A 19,816-nucleotide genomic window follows, 5' to 3' on the forward strand; every position below is an offset into this window, starting at 1 on the left:
AGGGGTCTAAACGGTTGCAGGCCCCTCTCCCCCTATAGAGACCAATTTAGCCATAACCCAACTAGAGTAGTAGTAGCTACAGGCAGCTTCGGCCCTATCCTGTGCCCATAAAAACTCATGGTTTAAAATGTCAGTGAGCCTAATCAAATCCAGCCCTATCTTTATATGTGTTACGTTATTTATTCTTGTAAGTTTTCCTATATCTTATAACTGGATAATCAAGCAATTACAAATATGAAGATCTTATTCAAGATATTCTGCCTATGCATAAAAATCCTCAATTGGATTATTTGTCTTATTTCACTGGTATGGACTCACATGTAAATAGTTAGTAGTCAGAAAAAATTGTTCAGCGTATGCCCATAAATATCCATTTCTAACCAGAGCGATTTTAAAAGGAAGACTTGTTGCATAGAACAGCATTCCCCAACCTTTGTGTCTTGGTGGACTAGTGCAGTGGCGGCAAGGTGGGAGGAGATGGTTTTGTGCACCTGTGCACTGCTTTCACAAATGCAGTTTGCACACTTGCCTACCACTTCCACTGCCGGGTTTTGAATGGGCTGCAGCCTGACACTGGGCTGCAGACCGGGGATTGGGGACCCATGGCATAGAAATACATAAGAAAAAGAGTTTGTACTATGACTGCCAGGCAGACCCAGTCATCTGTTCAGTTGTATTTATCTGGGTAATCAGTTCTGAGAGCTTCAGATAAAGCCTGATTACTTTTAAATTTTCAGTTAATGATTAAAGCATAGAGGGAAGAGAGAGGAGCTATCTGAATATTAAGCTGGTAAAAATTACATAAAATGTTATTTGTAAAAGTGAAGCTTTAAAATTATTCCTCATGTGCTCAGATTTTGTTCTAGGCAATTCACAGCTAAGACACACAGATATTCCTACCCTTCTTTATTACAGAAAGCAGTAACTCATAATAAAAAGGTGTGCAAATAGTCATTGTATGTCTAATTTTTAAATATTTATTGGAAAAACATATTTTGAGGAATCTGAAGTTCATGGTACACTTGTCCTGCAATTATTCTGCCTATATTTAAATTTGTCCAACATATCCAGGAAGACTTTAATGCAATATTTTATAATGCACTGATCTTCTCTCATTATTGACAATTTATAGCATTGGGTATGCCTGATAGAAAATAGATTTATAAAATGTTAAGATATAAATTTGAATTCCCAAGATCTGTGTGCTGATAAATTCAACCTATTCCTAATATATGGGAAAAACGAATGACCACATGTTGTCTTAACCCATTTGCTAGACAAAAAACGCTTTGTATGAGATCTATTTTATGGGGGTATCAATTTTCTTTTAACAAGACTGTCTCATGTTCAGAACATCACATTAGTACATATTTCTAAGTATACAGAAGACTCAAACAGGCATTACTTAATAAATCCAAGAATCCTTCCCTAATCCAATAAAACAAGACCAACATAGGGATTGACAGCACACTTAACAGAACAGATGTGACTGACATGCTTGGCTTACTTTTGTTACTGGGATGGCAGTATGCCTGGGAATAGGAATAGTTCACTTTTTGGAGTCCTTAAACTCATATACACATGCATGCATGCTCACACAGAGACACTCACAAAAGCAAAACAAAACCATAAAGCTTAATTTTATTCATTTTGGCAGGATTTTGGTTCATTTTCAGGATATATGAGGAAGGATAAACAGAGATGTGCATTTTCCAAAAACATAACTCATTTTTTTCTATGCACATTTGTCTCAATTTCCGTAATATGCATTAGTGTTTGCGATATGCTATTTGGTCTGAAATATATTGTATTTAGTCTATTTTATGAACTTTCAACCTTTACATAGAAATAAACTAAAAGCTTCAATATGTAGAGAAAAAAATTATTGGAATGTTAGAAACAAACATTAAACAGTAAGTAATAGGACAATACAGATGGTACTTCATATGATGGGCAAATTAAGTCATAATGTTCCTTCAAGAAATGGTTTCCAGTCACAACAGGAGGCACACTGCCTACAAATATGATTCTAGCCATTTCTAGTTATTTTTCCTTGATCTTCTTTTAACATTTTTTCAATGAAGGTCAATTAACCAACTTGACAATGAACTTAAAATGGATAGTACATCCTTGGATAGTACATCTGATCTTTGAAGTTCAAGATTTCTCAAATTATTACTTGCGTTACCAAGTTCCTGCAATAAAGCAAAGGGATTGATATTTTTATCTGTTTCTTCCCTCTATTAGAAAGACAATTTTTTTTTAAAAAAAGCACCAATAAACAAGCTTTGTTTTTGCATTTTGCACCAATAAAACACTGTACATCACAGTTCCATACCAGGGAACTCATCTAGGGTACAGTATTAGGCTTTTATATAACATCTTGCTCAAGTCTAAGGTAAAATGTGGCAAAGGAATCCATGCTATTGCCAGCCAGAAGAAAACTTTGGATTAAGGCTTAACTTTATATAATCTAATTAATTTCTCATTTGCTTTTTAAAATCATTTTTGTAAGTCATGATAAGTGCTGTGACCACTGCTTAGTCAAATCAAATATTAATTAAAATAACCTAACAAACATCAGTTAATGTACTTACATAGGATTCTTGATGTAGGCTTCTTTCAGATCATTGTGCTTCATCCCATTATTTTATTAGCTTTTCAGAATGAAAATGATCTATGTTCTTTTAGAAAAGTTTCTGCATTATTTTAAATCCTTCTTCCTCTTTGTAGTATTATTGGAATAGTCTTCCTGGCAGTCTTCTTCTTACCTGAAATGGTTTCTTCATAACAATGCCATACATTTATTGTTGTTTGAAATTCAGGTCTGAGGTGGGGATTACCAGCCCATCTCCCTTTCAAGAATGCCCATTACCCAGAGTAATTACTGAGATGCCCGGATCGAGAGAGCACACACATGAAGCGGCCTTTGGCCTGCAGGAAGTTCATAGATTTTCCATATGAGTGCTACAGGAGAACAAGAGATACTTGTCTCTGATTTTCCTGCAGCTTCTCCAGCAGATTACTTCCAGTAATTACTTCCAGTCATTGGAACCAGAAATCCCTGCTGCTGTTGCTTTTTTTCAAAATGAACATCTATGAAGCAAGTCTTGTACAATTACGAAACTGCCAAATTTACCCAAAAAACTTTGATCCTGGAAAACCTACATCTCTGATTAAGAATGTGATTGTTTGCCTTGAAAAAGCTTCCTGCTCCCATCCCTACAATTACAATTTAAAGGGAGGGAAAATCTAAAATTTGTCCATTTGATGATTAGCAAACATCATCTGTGTGAAGTGTTGAGGTGCCAAAAGATTATATGCAGGGATTTCTACCATCCCCATAAAACAACACAAATGGTTCCCCTGATCATGTTATAATTTCAAGTTTTATATATTCAATTTTCTTTGAGAGGATGGAGGGTCTGTACACAGACTAGTGCTATGCACTTCATTTGGAGGAGAACTTTCTGAAGCCATTACTCAAAGCACTGAAATGTTGTGGTGGTATGTGGAAATGACCTTGGGAGACAGGAGGAAAAACCATACCCTAGGCAACAGTCTCATTAGAGACAGCTCAGTCTGCAGCTGAAGGGAAATCAGGGAAACATTTCAAAAGGGGTCCTCCCTAGTTTTCCAGCAATTAAAAAGAGAGGAAGGGAGAAATACTTTCAGACTTGCAAGTTTTTGTTTGATATAACCTTATAATAAAGATAATTCTGATACTCCTAGTAGTGCTTCCTTTTTGGACTACCTCAAAGGACTAACAAGTGCCTTATACTATCAGGGACTCAGTGCAATTGTTTTAAGGCCTTTTCTCTGTTATCTGACCCTCTAGGTGCACGTGCAGGACTGTAATTGCAGATGTGCACACATTTGCTGCATGATTCAGGACAAAATATCACGCTGCTATGGAATCTGCTGTCCCAATATACAGCAGTATTTGCACTTGCTTCAAGGGAGATTAATGGAGCATAGGGCCCACTAGATGTTGGTTGAATGTTATTTGTAATATCAGAAGCAGTATACTTTATATAACACAAGATATTAGCAAAATATTATGTTCAATTCATACTTCAAACTTTTCATGGGCATCTAGATGGCCATTGTGAAAATGTGTTTAAACTGATCCTCCCTAATTTCTCATTATCCTCTTGCTTACGTGGGATAGTTGTAATATATTACTTTTCAAAAAGGAACTTAGTTATAACATCACAATGATATGAAACATTTATATTAAATTTTAAATAGTAGTTATTATGCAATTTACTCATCAGTACCAGAACTGCTCTACAGCAACTTTATTCTTAACTGAAATTATGCAAGAAATCATACAGGTTTGTTAGCTACCACATAGAAGAAAAATTATACACCAACCACATCAAAGGCTGTGAACACATGACAGTAATGGTGATTTGTCTTCAAGTCTTTTGTAATATAAGCAAATGTTGAGAGATCTTCGGGGTCTTGTGCAGCACAAGAAATGTTACGAATCTCATGTTCAGCAATAATATTCTAAATGTAAAGAAAAGAAATATTTATATATATTTAATGATCCAATCTAGTTCCAATATTTTATAATACTTAGGTTTTACATTGTTGCTAATATAAATAAAATAATAAGCAAGCTGTAGCTGTATTTAAATTCAGCAATAAGCAAAATGTGCTGTCTCCTGTCCTGTTTTGTGTTTCTAAACTTTTAATTTTATGGCTGAATTCATTAATCATTATTCCCCTCTCAACTGATATTGAAGGTTAAAATACCTTAAAAATAGTAAGACACTGTAGAAATATCTACAAAACTTCAAGGTTTTCTTTGCATGTTAGTTATTGAACATGAAGTTTTCTAACCTGTTCTAATGATACTGAGAACAGAAAGGATGTGGTAGATAATTTAGATTACTGACGGTAAAAGAAATAACAGCATTATATTACAGATTTGTTACTGGTTGTTAATATGCAAATAGAATTCATGTACCAGTTTAGTGATTAATATTTAATTCCTCTATTAAGATAAAAAAACAAAATTTATTAGTACATAAATATATTCTGTTATCAGAGTAAATGATAGAAAATCTTTCTTTGGACTTTCTTTTTTAAATTTAGGAATCAGTAAATGAATATATAAAATGCTATAGAAGTTAATTTATGGTGCCATACTTACATATTTAACATGAGGGTGAAGACAATTTACTGAACCATATAAACTGAGTGGTACTATCCAGATTATTGTAACATAAACATTACTTTATTGATGAAATTTATATACCACCTCAGTCCAATAGGACTCTAGATGGTTTGCAACATGCATTAGCAAATATAAATCAATATGAATAAAATTAAATCTGGCATCAACGGTCTACATAACCACTCCAGTTTTTAATATTACTAAAAGATATATACTTTATTACATCCATTTTATGAGTATTTTTTCATAAAAATATGTATTTATTTCATTAAAGCTAAGCAAATGTTATTCTACATATATTTTGCCTACAAAAAATAACAATCACATTAGTAAGCTTTACTTTTTAAAGTTCTTTAAACTAACGTTTTGATTAAAATTATTTATTCTATGCTACTATTGGCAAAACAGTTTTTCAGGTTTTTTTATTCCTTCAATTGCTACTTTCAAAACTGTTGAATTAAAACACTATGGACTGTTATTATATTTATACTAAATATATTTCTGCAAATGAAACAATAGATGTTGCCTTAGGATATTAATCCATTAGCAATGCTGTTAAGAAAAAGTCTTCAATATTCTCAGAAAGGAATTAGAATTAGAAGAAGTATTTGTGCCAAAACCAGAAACCGGAATAGCTTAATAAGCTTTGTCATTTTTAATGTACATTTCCAACTTAGTTCTATTTCACTGAAAGATCTGTTAAAATTTGAATCTGCTAGTTCAAATCCTCCCACTCTTATCCCTAAAATTATGGGACTCATAAAGCTAGTTTTGATTCAATATAAGTAAAAATAACTAATCTATGATTTAGAACTGTAAATTGTCTTTTTTTCCCCTTTTGTTTTTGCTGTTGTATGCTACTTAGCATTCTTTAGGACCAAAGCAAGTTAAGAGGCAATTTCCTCATTTGCTTTGATTTTCAAGAACTTAATTGCTTCTGGCTTTTATGTTCAAAATGGGGAAAAAAAATTAACTTGAAAATTGAATAACTGTATAATATACAAATGGCTTGTAATAACTAAATATAATGCAAAACATTGAGGTGTAAATATAGTAAGTATTTTACTGTACTGGGAAGAGTCAGAAGTCACTTTTTTCCCTTTTTTTATCCTGCCCCTCCCTTTTCTCCTGTTGTTTAATCTTTATTTTCATTGTACTTTATAAGAAACCTCAATAAAATCCTCAAAACAGAGAACTAAAGCAAATAAACCAATAAATTTATTTTTAGCTACCTTTACTAAAAATCAGACAAAATCATTGTTCCTTTCACTAACTCCACATAGTTAACCATCTCTTGTGTCTAGTATTACAACACAGCAATGCACATGCTTATTCTCAAATGTAATTTAAGGTGCTGGTCTATACCTACAAAGCAATATGAGCTCTTAGAGACTGCCATTCCCCAATAGTTTCTGCTGTTCTGGAGGGCCTTTGGGGTACGATGGGCTAGTTTTTAATGCCAGTTTGATCATAAAAGAATATAAAGTGGAAAATGCAATCAAAGCCATATTAAAAGAAAATATACAGTACACCAGTCTGCAAAGAACTGTGGACCAAGGCACGCACCTAACTATTTATCCTCCCTTCTGCATATCTGTTGGATTACTGCTATAATCATGCAACTCTTCCCTGTTTCTCAGGTGATTCCCAGATGTATCATAAATTTTAAAAGAATAGATGATTTCCCTCATTTGAAATTACAATGAAGACTCCTAAAAAACTTGTTTTCCTCAAGGTAATATATGATATTCAATTATCAAAGGAAAGGAACAATTAAAGAGCCCCAATAAGCTCAGTTTGTACTTAAGTTGGAAATGTATGTAAAAATTGTGATTATTTCAAGGAAACAAACATAGACACAAGCAGGTTCATGAAATTTCAATACCTTATGCATCTTATTTTGAAGCTGGCCCGGACAGTATGTATTAAAAAAGAAATAGTATTGGACAGTAAAATTATCACTTGGATGAAACAATATTCACTGATCAAATATACATAAAATGGACAAAGCCAGATGTTTATCTTAAGCCAAACTGCTGCAACATTAGTCAACTTGTGAATAGATCACTATTATTTTAGGTTAAAACTTCATCAATATAGTTTGTTAACTAAACAAACTATAGCTATATCACAAAGGGGAATATAAACAAAACAAAAATAAAACAAATGAAAATGGCACGGACACTATTATTGGTACTAACCATGTATACATGAAAAGCAAAGTGTTTGGACTATGAAATAAAGCATGGCTGATGCCATTTACTTATGTCCATTTCAATTTATTTCATGGGTAATTGGGTTTCTTTGGGAAAGTGGAGGAGTATTTGTAGTTTTGGCCACTTTGGTGTGTGTGTGTGTGTGTGTGTGTTTGTAAAAATATAAATTTGTGATGTTCTGGTTTAAGTTGGACAGTTTCTCTAAAAAAAGTCCTCTACTAAAGTCCTCTGATAGAATGTACTGTCGTGCACAATGGTTGTAGACAGATTTGAAAAATATACTAGCAAGGAAATTTCAGTGACAGCAAGTAGTTCTGGATTTGTCGTGACCATTTTTATTTTATATTGAATGACACAAATACTTAATTGTTCTACATTTAATAAAAATTCACTGCCTATGAGAGAACACATTGTCTCATAAATATTGATATAACAGTATCTTTGTAACTCAGGCTATGATTTCATGCATCTGATAAAAGCATCATAGCTTATGAAAGCTTCAGCTAGATTAAACTTGATCATTTAAAAAATGTAATAAGAATCATTTGTTATTGAAAGGAATGGAGAACGTCTATTTGCAACTACTTAAAATGAAGTAAGAAATGACACCTACCTTATTTGTTGCATCAATAAATTTTACTCCTTTATAAGAGACAGATAGAACAATAGTAGGAACTTTCTTCATTTGTTCAGTAGACTTCTGAAATTAAAAACAAACATAAAAATTATGAATTGGGGAACTCTAGTAATTTCCTTTCTTCTCATTGAGATAAATAATACCTTACCTGCTATGGTTGTGTAGTGCTTCAGTCAAAAGACAGAAGATGTTTCGGAGCAAATAGACCAGTATTGTGGTAGCTATCTGCAACAAACTAAACCAAATCTGCTTTTTGTTATGATTATGTGGCAGATGTGAAAGATAGCCATACAGTTCCCCCCAAAAGATGTGCCTGCTTTCAGGAACTGCATACAGGCACTACTTTTGAGCTTTTGTTCATTCAAAGCACTTGCTTTCTTTGCATCTGAAGCACTGCACACCTTTTACCCATTGTAGCTGTACGAAAATAGCTAAAGTATACCCACCAAATGCTAGAGGGGAAAAGGCTCTGTCTTAATTTATTTAAAAGTATGTGTGGAGGCAAGAAGATAACAAAGAACTGAATGTATTTGCCCTGGTCATGTAAGTTAACAGCAGAAATATTTGAACCAAAAAATAACAATTATAACTGAATCAACATATTACTATTTGGGGGCTTACATTAAAATGTTTAATTTCTAGGTCTGCAAAGTTTATCATTTTGTAATTTATTTTTTTCTAAGGCATCTGCAATTATTTGCCATTTAACAATTTATGATAAATAAAAACAAAGCATTTAAGAAGAGATTCAGACACCCATTTGTCTTAAATAGTACAGGTTTCCTGCTTGAGCAGGGGGTTGGACTAGAAGACATCCAAGGTCCTTGCCAATTCTGTTATTCATGTCTTTAAAATATATTTATTTTAGCAGAATAAGCACCTGATAGTGAAATTTCTGAGAAAGAAGCCTTTTGGTGTAAAGTCTGACAGGTGTTGGGAGGTTCTCCACTGTCATTTACACCAGTCTTTCCCTATTATTATAAAACCATGATATTTCTGAGGACAAAGAGTGGCATTTCAGATTTATGCTTTGTGTCACTTTTACTGTTAAAAGACCATTTTCATGGCACCACCATTCAGGGATGATCTTCAAGGGCAGGCTTCACTTTCTCTGGGTGGACTTTACCCAGGAAAGAAAATTAGTCTAAAACAGACATGTCAAACTTGCGACATCACGTGACTTTGCGCAATATATCAGGATGGTTTTGCCATTGCTGGCAATGGGGTGGGTGCGGCTTCTGCATGATGCATCCGGCTCATGGGCCGGCAGTTTGACACCCCTGGTCTAAAACATTCCATGACTCCTGGTCACCTTTCTAGATTACATATTTAATGAAGTACAATGTACCCACTCTTTCTTTGCATTTTTAAAAAATACAAAACATTATTATTGATCATATTATACAAAACAATGAAGAATTGCGGAAATCTGTCGGGAGAGCTTTAGAGATAATTTTATATAGATATATTATATAAGAATTTCTATACAAGAAAGTAGCAATTAGTAGCAATTAGTGCAGGTTCGCATCCCACCAGGCTCAAGGTTGACTCAGCCTTCCATCCTTCCGAGGTAGGTAAAATGAGGACCCAGATTGTTGGGGGCAATTAAGCTGACTTTGTAATAATGCCGCTTGGGGTGTGTGTGAAAGCCCTAATAAGCAGGCATATACATAGAATGAAGGCTACTGCTAAGCTTGTAAGCCGCCCTGAGTCTACGGAGAAGGGCGGGATATAAATGGAATTAAAAAAAAATTGTTTGTTTAAAATATTTATAATTTACCTAATTAAGGCACTGCAAAATAACTACCTGCAAAATGAGTAAACAATCATCAGATCAACAAAATGATATTAATATACAAGCACAACAACTTATCTCACCCCAGATACTTCTGAACCAGAACTCCAGCAACCTCAGCTAACATAGCCAAGCCTAACTTTATTCTGGAATCATTGGTTGAAACTCTTATGATGATGATACAAGCATTCATGCTTACCAGCATGTGTGAGCAAAGGCTAAAGGAGAACATCATTAGTAATTACAATTTCCCCTCATAGATAAGCTTCTGGCTATGGAAGTGAATCAGATGTTGGAAAAGTAAGTAAGCTTATCCAGAAGGAAAAACTTAGATGTCCAGAAGCCAGTGCTATGGTTTGAGTACAGGTGGAAAAGTCTGCATGTCAGACGTCTCTTGCAATTATATGTTTGATGCATTATTAAAGGGAAAAGAAGATCATGTCCACTGGCATGTTGAGTTACATAATAAAACATTCAATTCTGCACTGCTCAAGGAAGATGAGATAATGAAGCAGCCTACCAATCAACATCCTCAGTGAGAAGAGGTACTCTTGAACAGGTAACATGATGACATCCCATCTCTCAAGTTTGGGTTCAAGGTTGAGGGAACAGTATGACTTTCTTAAGGTAATTTCCTCTTGCTGAATTTCCCTCGCATATCTCATTCATGCTTAATACCATTAGAAATTATCTTCCCACCATCCAATGGCCATACGTGGATGATAATGACAGATGAGTGTTATTTCTCAGGCAGCAGCTCATCTGGAGCAAATGTTCAGCAACTTATGTTGTGATTCAGTGTCAGCCTGTGATACCAGCAGCTGAGTCTGATGATTCTGAAGAGGAGGAGGGGTTTGGAGAGCCTTTGGTGTCAGAGGGAGGCTCTGATGCACTGCAGGACTCTCAGCCTGGCCCCTCCCGTCATGTTCCTCATCAGACTCAGCCGTGTGAGCACAAGGTATTGGACATAGATGATTCACAGCTGGATCTATTCAGGGACGCTAGGAGCAGGAGGCAATCCAGCAGAGTAGAACAGAGAAAGGCAATGAGGCAACTCAGTGGGAGGAGGAGAAGGCAATGAGAAGCCACGCCTTGGGACTGCTGATAAAAGGGGAAGGTGTGGGAGGTGCTGGTTGTTGAAGGCAACTGTTTGAAGATCTTCTGCTAGAGTCCTGGTCTGTTATTCCTGTTTAACTCTTGTCTGAACTTTTGGTTTAACTCTTGTTTGAACTTTTGATTTCTTTGTGAATAAATTTGGTTGGGTTTTTCCAGCCTGTTGACTGTAAAAAGGGGTTGTATTCTGACTCGTGACTGTTGTTTAATGATTTATCCCCTTGCTAAGACCCCTGTGCCTGGCCTGTATAAGCGGATACTATCACTGTTAACAGCCTTTGCCAGATAGCAGAGCTCATGAAAGTACCTTTTATCATCCAGAAGTACCTTTATTTGCATGCAGAGAAGATTACAGCAAACAAGATGTGGTAGATGATGAATGGGTGGTATTCCAAGGTCAAAAGACAGTAATGAGACCTACTGTGTCTGCATGTTATGGTGGGAGTGAAGCACAGAGGAAGAAAGAGCAGGAAGTACGTCCCAGAATGGGAGGGGTGAAAGTATGGAGTTAAGGAGGAAGAAATACATCACAAAATGGGAGGGATTGGCTGACCACATTAGCATAATGTTGTAATTCCCCCAAACAACCACGTGGTGGCGGCACGATATGCATTACATAGTTCTGACGTGACAGCACAGGTTGTCCCTGACATTTAAACAGGGCTGGTTGTAGGTTGGAACAGAACAACCTATGCTGGGATGAGTCACCAGCTTATGTTATCTAAATGATCACAGACTAGATAGAGATCCATAGATCATTTAAATATTTCTGTTGTTACTTTAGAACCTGAACTAAAGTACCCATTGCCATCCATCTAAAGCCCAACTACCCACCCTTATCTCCTATGCCAGTGTTGCTAACTTGGATGAGTAAGATGGGCATGGTGGCTTTCATATCATATATAGCACATCTCGGAAAAATTAATTCAGTGAAGCCTAAGCATGAGAGAGCTACTGATGTAGTCGCTAAAGTACTGAGCTAGAAATTAGTGATAGTAAGTTCTAGTCTTCCCATAGGCATGAAAGCTACCAGGCTACCTTTGGGCCAGTAACTGTTTCTCAACCAACTCATTGCACAGGATTATGGTTATGGAGAAAATAGAGGGATATGGGGATCTTATTTCTAACTATCTCTAATGCCCTCCCCCCAAATTCCCATGATTCTTCATTGTTTTGTATGAAATAATAATCATTATTTACACCAATGTGAATTGTATGAACTAAAGGTGGGATATAGATCTGGTAATAATAATAATGTAACCTTTTTCAAATTATAGGTTTGTCTCCTGTAATCATTTGGAAGAGTAATGGTTTACTCACCCTCATCTTTGCACAGGCATCTTGTGTAGATTCTGTACCTCTTAATTCTTTTACCAGCATAGAACCTAAATACTGGATACAGAAATAATTTGCTTTCTTTAGTTAAGAACAGTGTAAATAATCTAAATTTTGAAGCAGAATTTGCTATTCCGTTTTTTGTACTGAATAATCATGACGTTCTCCAAATATTCTGAAGAACTGCCTAACTGATGAATGGATCTGAAATGGTAAAATTGTAACTTTTTTGTAATGTTTGAGCAAGGTGTCTTTCTCTCCCCTGGTCCTTTCCCTTGCCTCATCTTCAACCAGTTTTGTTCCCCACTTTTGTTCTCCTTCCTTGTATAGCTACCCCATTTGGCCAATTAATAAACCCCAAAATATCCTTTTCAGTCATGTCAGTGCATACAGTAACCCCCAGGTGAGGTTAGCCCCATCCCTACCAGCTTTCCAGAGACATGTTTTTCCAGCAATCATTTCCAGAGTAGGGACCTTGCAAAATAGTTGAATTATGCTTAAAATGTGTTTATTTTTCCTCAATCTTGATTTTTTTGTTTAATTTTTTATAGTTGTCTGTATTTGTTTTTAACTGTTTTGTTGTATATCACACAAAGTCACTTTTCTGAGAAAAGCAGATATGTAAATTTGCTAAATAAATAATACATCCCACTATCTCTCCCCCAAATATATACTTTTAAAATTTTATAATTCTAAAACTTTGGAAGAATGTTCATAGTACTGGAAATTCTTATGGAATTTCTTTAGTCACACAAGGAATACAAGTAATCCTCGACTTACAACCACAATTAAGCTCAAATCCATTATTGCTAAGCAAGACAATTGTTAAGTGAGTTTTTGGTCCTTTTATGACCTTTCTTTCCACAGCTGTTAAAGTGAATCATTGCAGTTGTTAAGTTAGTAACATGGTTGTTAAGTGAATCTGGCTTCCCCATTGTCTTTGCTTGTCAGAAGGTTGCAAAACGTGATCACATGACCCCGGGACACTGCAATGGTCATAAATACATGCCAGTTGCTATTTGTCCAAAATTCTGATCAAGTGACCACAGAGATGCTGCAATGGTTTTAACTGTAAAAAAAGGTCATGTCACTTTTTTCAGTGCCACTATAACTTCCAACAATCACTAAACAAATGGTTGTAAATCGAGGACAACCTGTACCCTGTCACTGCTACTGTTTATATTAGGGAGAGAAAATAATTAGCCACCTTGTTAACAATCCAATTTCCTCCCCTTAAGTTGAGCAATTTTCAGTTGTTTGCAGAGAAATATTCTGTTTGACTGACTTACAAATGCTTTGTAATCACATGATTGGAAAATGAGTTTCTCTGGATGATGCTGCCAGTATTGTACTGGCGTTGATCCTGTAGCTTCATTAGGAGGCCTCAATGTAATAGAGGGTTCACCCCAGTCTCCAGTCTGAAAATAAGACACATTTCCAAAACAAAGTAAGCTATAGGAAGATTAGCCAGCAATAATGCTTTTCTTTATTTGTAATCAATTTCTATTGACTGATACTGCATGTGTCATAAACTAATAAGCTAACTTAGGAAAGCTATGACATTTCATATTACAATACTATGTTTCATCTGAATTTTCTAGCAAAAACCAAGTAATATACAAAATACATTAGCATTATTTAAAGGAAATTATTACTGAGAGCTAATGGTTAAGACAACAGGTTAGAAATTGTGGAAGTTGTGAATTCAGGTTCTGCCCTAGGCTCAAAGCCATCTGGGAAACCTTGAGCTAATCACTTTCTCTCAGTCCTAGGAAGGAGGCAGTGGCAAAATACCTCTGAAAAACCTTGCTAAGAAAATTGCAGAGACTTGTCCAGGCAGTCTCTGAGAATCAGGCATGATTGAATGGAAGGGGGCTAATTACTAACATAATATTTTACAGGAGAAACTAAAGACAGTTTCAGATACTTTACTGAAAATGGGAAATTCAATTAAACAAAGTACCTGAAAATAAACACCTACAGTGTTCACTACTGATATAACTACAACTAGGTTTGTTTTATGAAACGAAAATCGTACTTTGGCCAGTGGGACTTACTCCTAAGAAAACCTATTAGAACTATAGTATTGCACCCCCCCTTTAAGTATTTAAAAATAAATTCTGTCAATTTGCTAAGCATTAGAAATTAATATATTTACAGAAGAAAGAAATAAACATTTTAGTATAATTTTCTTAGGAGTAAGCCTCACCAAATAAAATGGAATTAATTTTGGAGCAAATCTGTAATTCACAAAACAATTACATTTAAAAGGCACTTACTAAAACAACACATTAAATTAAATGCTAAAAATAATTTCTTAGTCCATTTTTAAGTTCTTTGTTCCTGCTGAACTGTTCTTGCATGGACAGAAATGGCAACTAATCATTAACATTTTATTAATCTTTTTTAAACTTGAAAACATAACACATTAGCAAAAGCAACAGAAAAGCATAATTTTTAGTGAGAATTCCAGTCACAGAAAGTATTGCTTTAATTTCTCAAATCAGGACAGAGCAAACATAATAAGCATTATATACATATATACATATACATATACATATATGTATCTCCCACATCTATGGGCCACATTAAAGACAAAGACAGAAGTTTATACAGATCTACAGTGACAAACAGCACAAGATAAAGTTGAAGGTACCAAAATTTTCTGTTTGGTGGGGAAACCAAGCAGAACTTTAGAAACTCAAACAAACAGAAACAACTTTGTGCCAACATTGCTGTATTTTTAGTTGAAGGCTGACAGTAATGCAATTCATCTTTTCTTAAAAGTGCTTTAACAATATCTTGAATAATTATTTCAACATTTTCCAAATGAAAGTTTTTGGGGTTTTTTTTTAATAAGAAAAGTGATTAATAAGGCAGTAAGTGGGTAAGTCCCTACATCCTCTTTATCTTTCTTAATGCTGGGAAATGCCACTGCACTTGTGCAATATAGCAAATATCGGTATATGCATAGTAATGCACTTGTTAGCAAATACAGTCGTGGTGATGCAGTGGTTAGAATGCAGTACTGCAGGCTATTTCTGCTGATTGCCAGTTCCCGGCAGTTCGATTCTTACCAGCTCAAGGTTGACTCAGCCTTCCATCCTTCCAAGGTCAGTAAAATGAGGACCCAGATTGTTGGGGGCAATATGCTGACTCTGTAAACCACTTAGAGAGGGCTGTAAAGCACTGTGAAGTGGTATATAAGTCTAAATGCTATTGCTATTAATAGTATTCAATATTAATAATGTCAATTAATTCTAGATTGAATCCAATGTTAAACACATGTAATTGATTTTACAAAAGTAACTTTCTCTACCTTCCCCTTTAGCCAAGTTGAAAACATTTATGATTGGAACTCTGATTCCTAAGGTTAAATCCATCCATTTGTATGGATCTGTGTCATTCCAGGCTTTCTATTCAGCATAGCTACCAAAATGTATAAGTAGTATTTTACAGTCTTACAAAGGCTGCTGTGGGGGGAAGGGAGATGTAAAGCTGCTTCTGCAAAACCTGTTTCATTTGCCTAAATCTGGATTCCACTCATCAGAATTATCCATTTTGAAATATATTTGCCTTCTATAGAATACATTTCCCACATATATATTAGTGCTATTGTAAAAAAAAGATTTATAGGAGTTGGGCAAAAGTGTTCTGGGAGTGCCAGTCTATGGCACAATTATTTCAGCCGTATTATGCCACTTTATTCAGTTTCTCAACTTTAAAATGTGTGTTCAACTCCCAAAATTTTGGAGGCAGCCTATGGAATTTGTACTATATTCTTTCCTTTTTATTTTTCATTTCTTACCTCCTAACTCCATCACATGATTCCATTTCTGCTACTAAGATTGTCCCTTCTTCTTTGACTTCTCTATCTCTACCTCAGGTGTCTCTTTTACAGCATGCACTGTAAAAATGTTGTGCCAAGTGTTGGCTGTCTAATTCACACAGCAGAAGTCATGTTCATTTTAATTATATGGGAACAGAGAAAAAAAAATTCAAACTCTGAGGTAGGATGACAAAAGAAAATAATGGAGAGTAAGTGAAGTGGGACTATTTCTGCTGCAATATATTGTTGGCCATGTACCTATAAAGATAGTATCTGATCGGCCATGCTACTTGCCACTCATACATTGAGAACATTTCTTGAAAAGATTGCTATTTCACCAGTTGGCCAGGAGAGTAACACACACTGATGATAGACCCTGAAGACTGGAAGATCTGATTTGGAAATCTTTGGTAAATACTACCAAGTCCAACCCTTAATTAAGAGATACAAGTTGCATTACATCTGTAAGAAAGACTGTGAGACACCAGACTATGCTTAAAATTATTATTAAGCATACGAGGCAAGATGAGCAGCAATCAAATCAAATAAATAAATACATTTAATCTGCCCATTAGAATTATTTGAGTTTGCAATTTTTCACACACATTTATATACTTCAATAATTAGAACTGTTTGCAATAGTGGTGAATATCTGTAGCTTGGGTGTAGGATAAGGGTGAAGGTTTGTTCTTCAAGATTGTGGGTTGGGTTACAAACATTTCATTGCCAGGCTAGGTAACATCTTCAGTGGAGTTTAGGGGAAAATTAGAATTGTTTACAGAAACGGCAATTTAATATTATCAAGTATAAAAGATGCAATTGTACAGTGTTTTCTATTTGCTTTAATAATCTTATTAATGTCACTCAAAGAAATACGATTGCATTCAGAGGTTTTGTTTTTGCTTTTACTGGAAGGTCTATGGAGATTCTCAGTCATCCAGGTCATAGTTATCCCAAAGGTGCTTTTTCACAAGGTAACTGGAGTTCGTTGTTTTTCTTTGAAGATGTTTTACTTTTCATCCAAGAAGCTTCTTCAGCTCTGACTGGATGATGGGGAATGGAAGGACTTATACTTCTTGCAGACAGCTGGTCATTTGCGTTCTTTTAGAGAGTCGTTGAGGCCATCTGGAGGTTTGTCTGTGTCCTCAGGGTCACCTGAGTAGTGCAAATGGATGTGGAGCCTTTTCTTGGAACTGCTGAAAGGACTGTGTTGTAGACTGGAGATAGATAATGTTGTATCCATCCCCCTCTGTTTTGACATAGATGGCCTCTTTGACCCCTTTCAAACCAGTGGTCCTCTCTATCCAAAATGTGGACTTTGTTGTCTTTGAAAGAGTGGCCTTTGTCTTTTAAATGCAGAAATGTCTGCATGTTTAAACTCCAGTTGTCTCGTGAAAAAGCGCAGCTTCGGGATACTTTTACCGGAATAACTTTTCAAGGCTGTATTTTGAAAGTTTAAAAATCCAAAATCAGAGATGGAAAGGCTTCTCTCTCTACTGTAGTCCTCCCTGAGTCAGCCACAGAGCAAGGCAGGTAGCCCAGAGTCCTATAAAATAATGGTCCTCTTTTTCACTGAACTTTTCCTTGTTCATTTATAGCCAGCTGTATAGCCATGACTTAGATTTTTATTGCAGATAAGCTGCATAACTACAAGCAGATACAAGGGGGAAATTATTATTCAGGTATTACAAGAACGATATTCATAGTTTCCATTTCAAGAACTAAAAAGTGACAGTATAGCAAAGTAAAAGAAATCCAGTACCTGTCACATAGTATATACTGTAGATATGGACAGTCTACACAGCCCTATTAAAATGCTACATTTTTAAGGTTATTTATGTATTTATTTAATTTGTTTGCTGCCCTTCTCACCACTAGGTGACTATGGGTGGCTTACAATGTTAAAAAATACATAAACATTCATACAATAAGAGTAAAATACTATATCAGCTATAACTAAAAGATGGGGCGGAGGGAGAAAGATGAGCAGGGGGAGGATACCATTTTATATTTATAGCAAAAAGATCGAAATTCATATTAATTTTAAACCTACATTTATTTAGCAACAATCCTAAAGTCCTCTCAATGCTGATAGGTATTTGAAGAATGATTATCTTCTAGAAGAAGAAGGTATCACTAAGAGGACAAGAATTAATTATGATATTAGAAGTTCCTTGGCTATCCAGGAAAAATCCATTCTACTGATGCCAATTTATATTATTCCACCTGAATTGTGTTAGAAACTCTGATCTGTTGGGGAGCCATGAATCTATTAGATGTAGAATCTCTTATTCTGTGCTATGGCTCTCAAAATAGCTCAGTCACTGACATTCCCATTTTCTTTTCAATAAATAAAATAAAATATGGATGCCTCCTACTTCACACTTTGACAGTGAAAAAATAAGATACTGAATATAACATCTGTTTTACTTTCTGGTCTTTCCTTCTCCAACCTAAATTCTTTATTGGGACAAGGAAGCAAATGTAGGAATCAATTCTGATAGCATTGCCCTTTCTTTTCAATTTTAATACAGGTAGTCCTCAATGTACAACCACAGTTGAGCCCAAACTTTCTGTGGCTAAGCGAGTCAGTTAAGTGAATTTTGTCCCATTTTATGACCTTTCTCACCACAGTTGTTAAGTGAATCGCTACTGTTGCTAAGTTAGTAATACAGTTGTTAAGTGAATTTGGCTTTCCCATCAACTTTATTGATCAGGTCACAAAAGTTGATCACATGACCTCAGAACACTGCAACCATCATAAATATGAGTAAGTTGCCAAGAGTCTGAATTTTTATTCTGTGACCATGGGGGAGGCTGCAATGGTCGTAAGTGTGAAAAAATAGTCATAAGTCACTTTTTTCAGTGCTGTTGTTACTTTGAATGGTCATTAAGCAAACTGTTGTAAGTTAAGAACTACCTGTACTAAACAAGTTATCTTTAATTCTTCGCATTAATAAATATCATATAATAAAATTTATTTTCATACTATGAACAGTCAATATTGGTAGTGTTAAATGAGAAGTAATGTACTGTGGCTGTAAAAATGGACAGATATTTACAGGATAATTTTCCGCCTTTTGCAAAACTAGATTTAGGTTATAATGAGAAGTTATTTCCACGTTTTGTCTCATTATACTAATATATTTCCATTGGAAAAAGTGTATGTGTATGACCAGAAGATCTGGTACCTTATTTGCACATAAATAAGGAAATTTTAAGATGGGTAACAGGGACCAGTTGCAGCTCACAGGGACAGTCTTAAGGCTGACATACAATATATATCTCAAGAGAGTCTGATATTGCTTCAAGACAATTTCTTTTATAAATCTGAATGCCAGCCATTTAAAAGTAAATATGTACTATGAAGTACACTGTGGTAACTATTTTTGGCATTTGGAGAAAAAGTCTTGACAGACTAGAAAGGGGACTATTCTGGGTGGTAAACAACCAAGGCACATAATAGTGTCAAATTGCAGAATGTATGCAGTTTAAACCTGTTGTCTTTAAAGGTGAACAAAGATAACTCTACCTGAAACAAAAATTGAAATACAGATAAAAGAATTGGGGGGGGGGGGGAAATCAGACATTGCACACTGCAGCACTAAAAATTGTATCCAGTTATATCCTCATCTTTCAAACATGTTAATTGCACATTGTGAAAAACAAATATATAACAGAATCCTGGAAATTACTAGAAATA

At 35.2% G+C, this 19,816-nt stretch overlaps 1 protein-coding gene across 1 annotated transcript in view; it reads right to left on the minus strand.

Moving 5' to 3' along the window:
- ANKS1B (ankyrin repeat and sterile alpha motif domain containing 1B) overlaps window positions 1-19,816 on the minus strand; it is a gene marked incomplete at its 5' end in the record, with an annotated part of 314,200 nt that overhangs the window by 5,632 nt on the left and 288,752 nt on the right. The window contains 4 exons of the mRNA XM_081331696.1: window positions 4,378-4,515; window positions 8,018-8,104; window positions 12,270-12,341; window positions 13,574-13,702. Coding sequence (XP_081187822.1) covers window positions 4,378-4,515; window positions 8,018-8,104; window positions 12,270-12,341; window positions 13,574-13,702 — 426 coding nt within the window. The remainder of the gene's footprint in view (window positions 1-4,377; window positions 4,516-8,017; window positions 8,105-12,269; window positions 12,342-13,573; window positions 13,703-19,816) is intronic.

Source organism: Vipera berus (assembly GCF_964194415.1).
Source record: "Vipera berus genome assembly, chromosome: 6".
Taxonomy (NCBI): Eukaryota; Metazoa; Chordata; class Lepidosauria; order Squamata; family Viperidae; genus Vipera; species Vipera berus.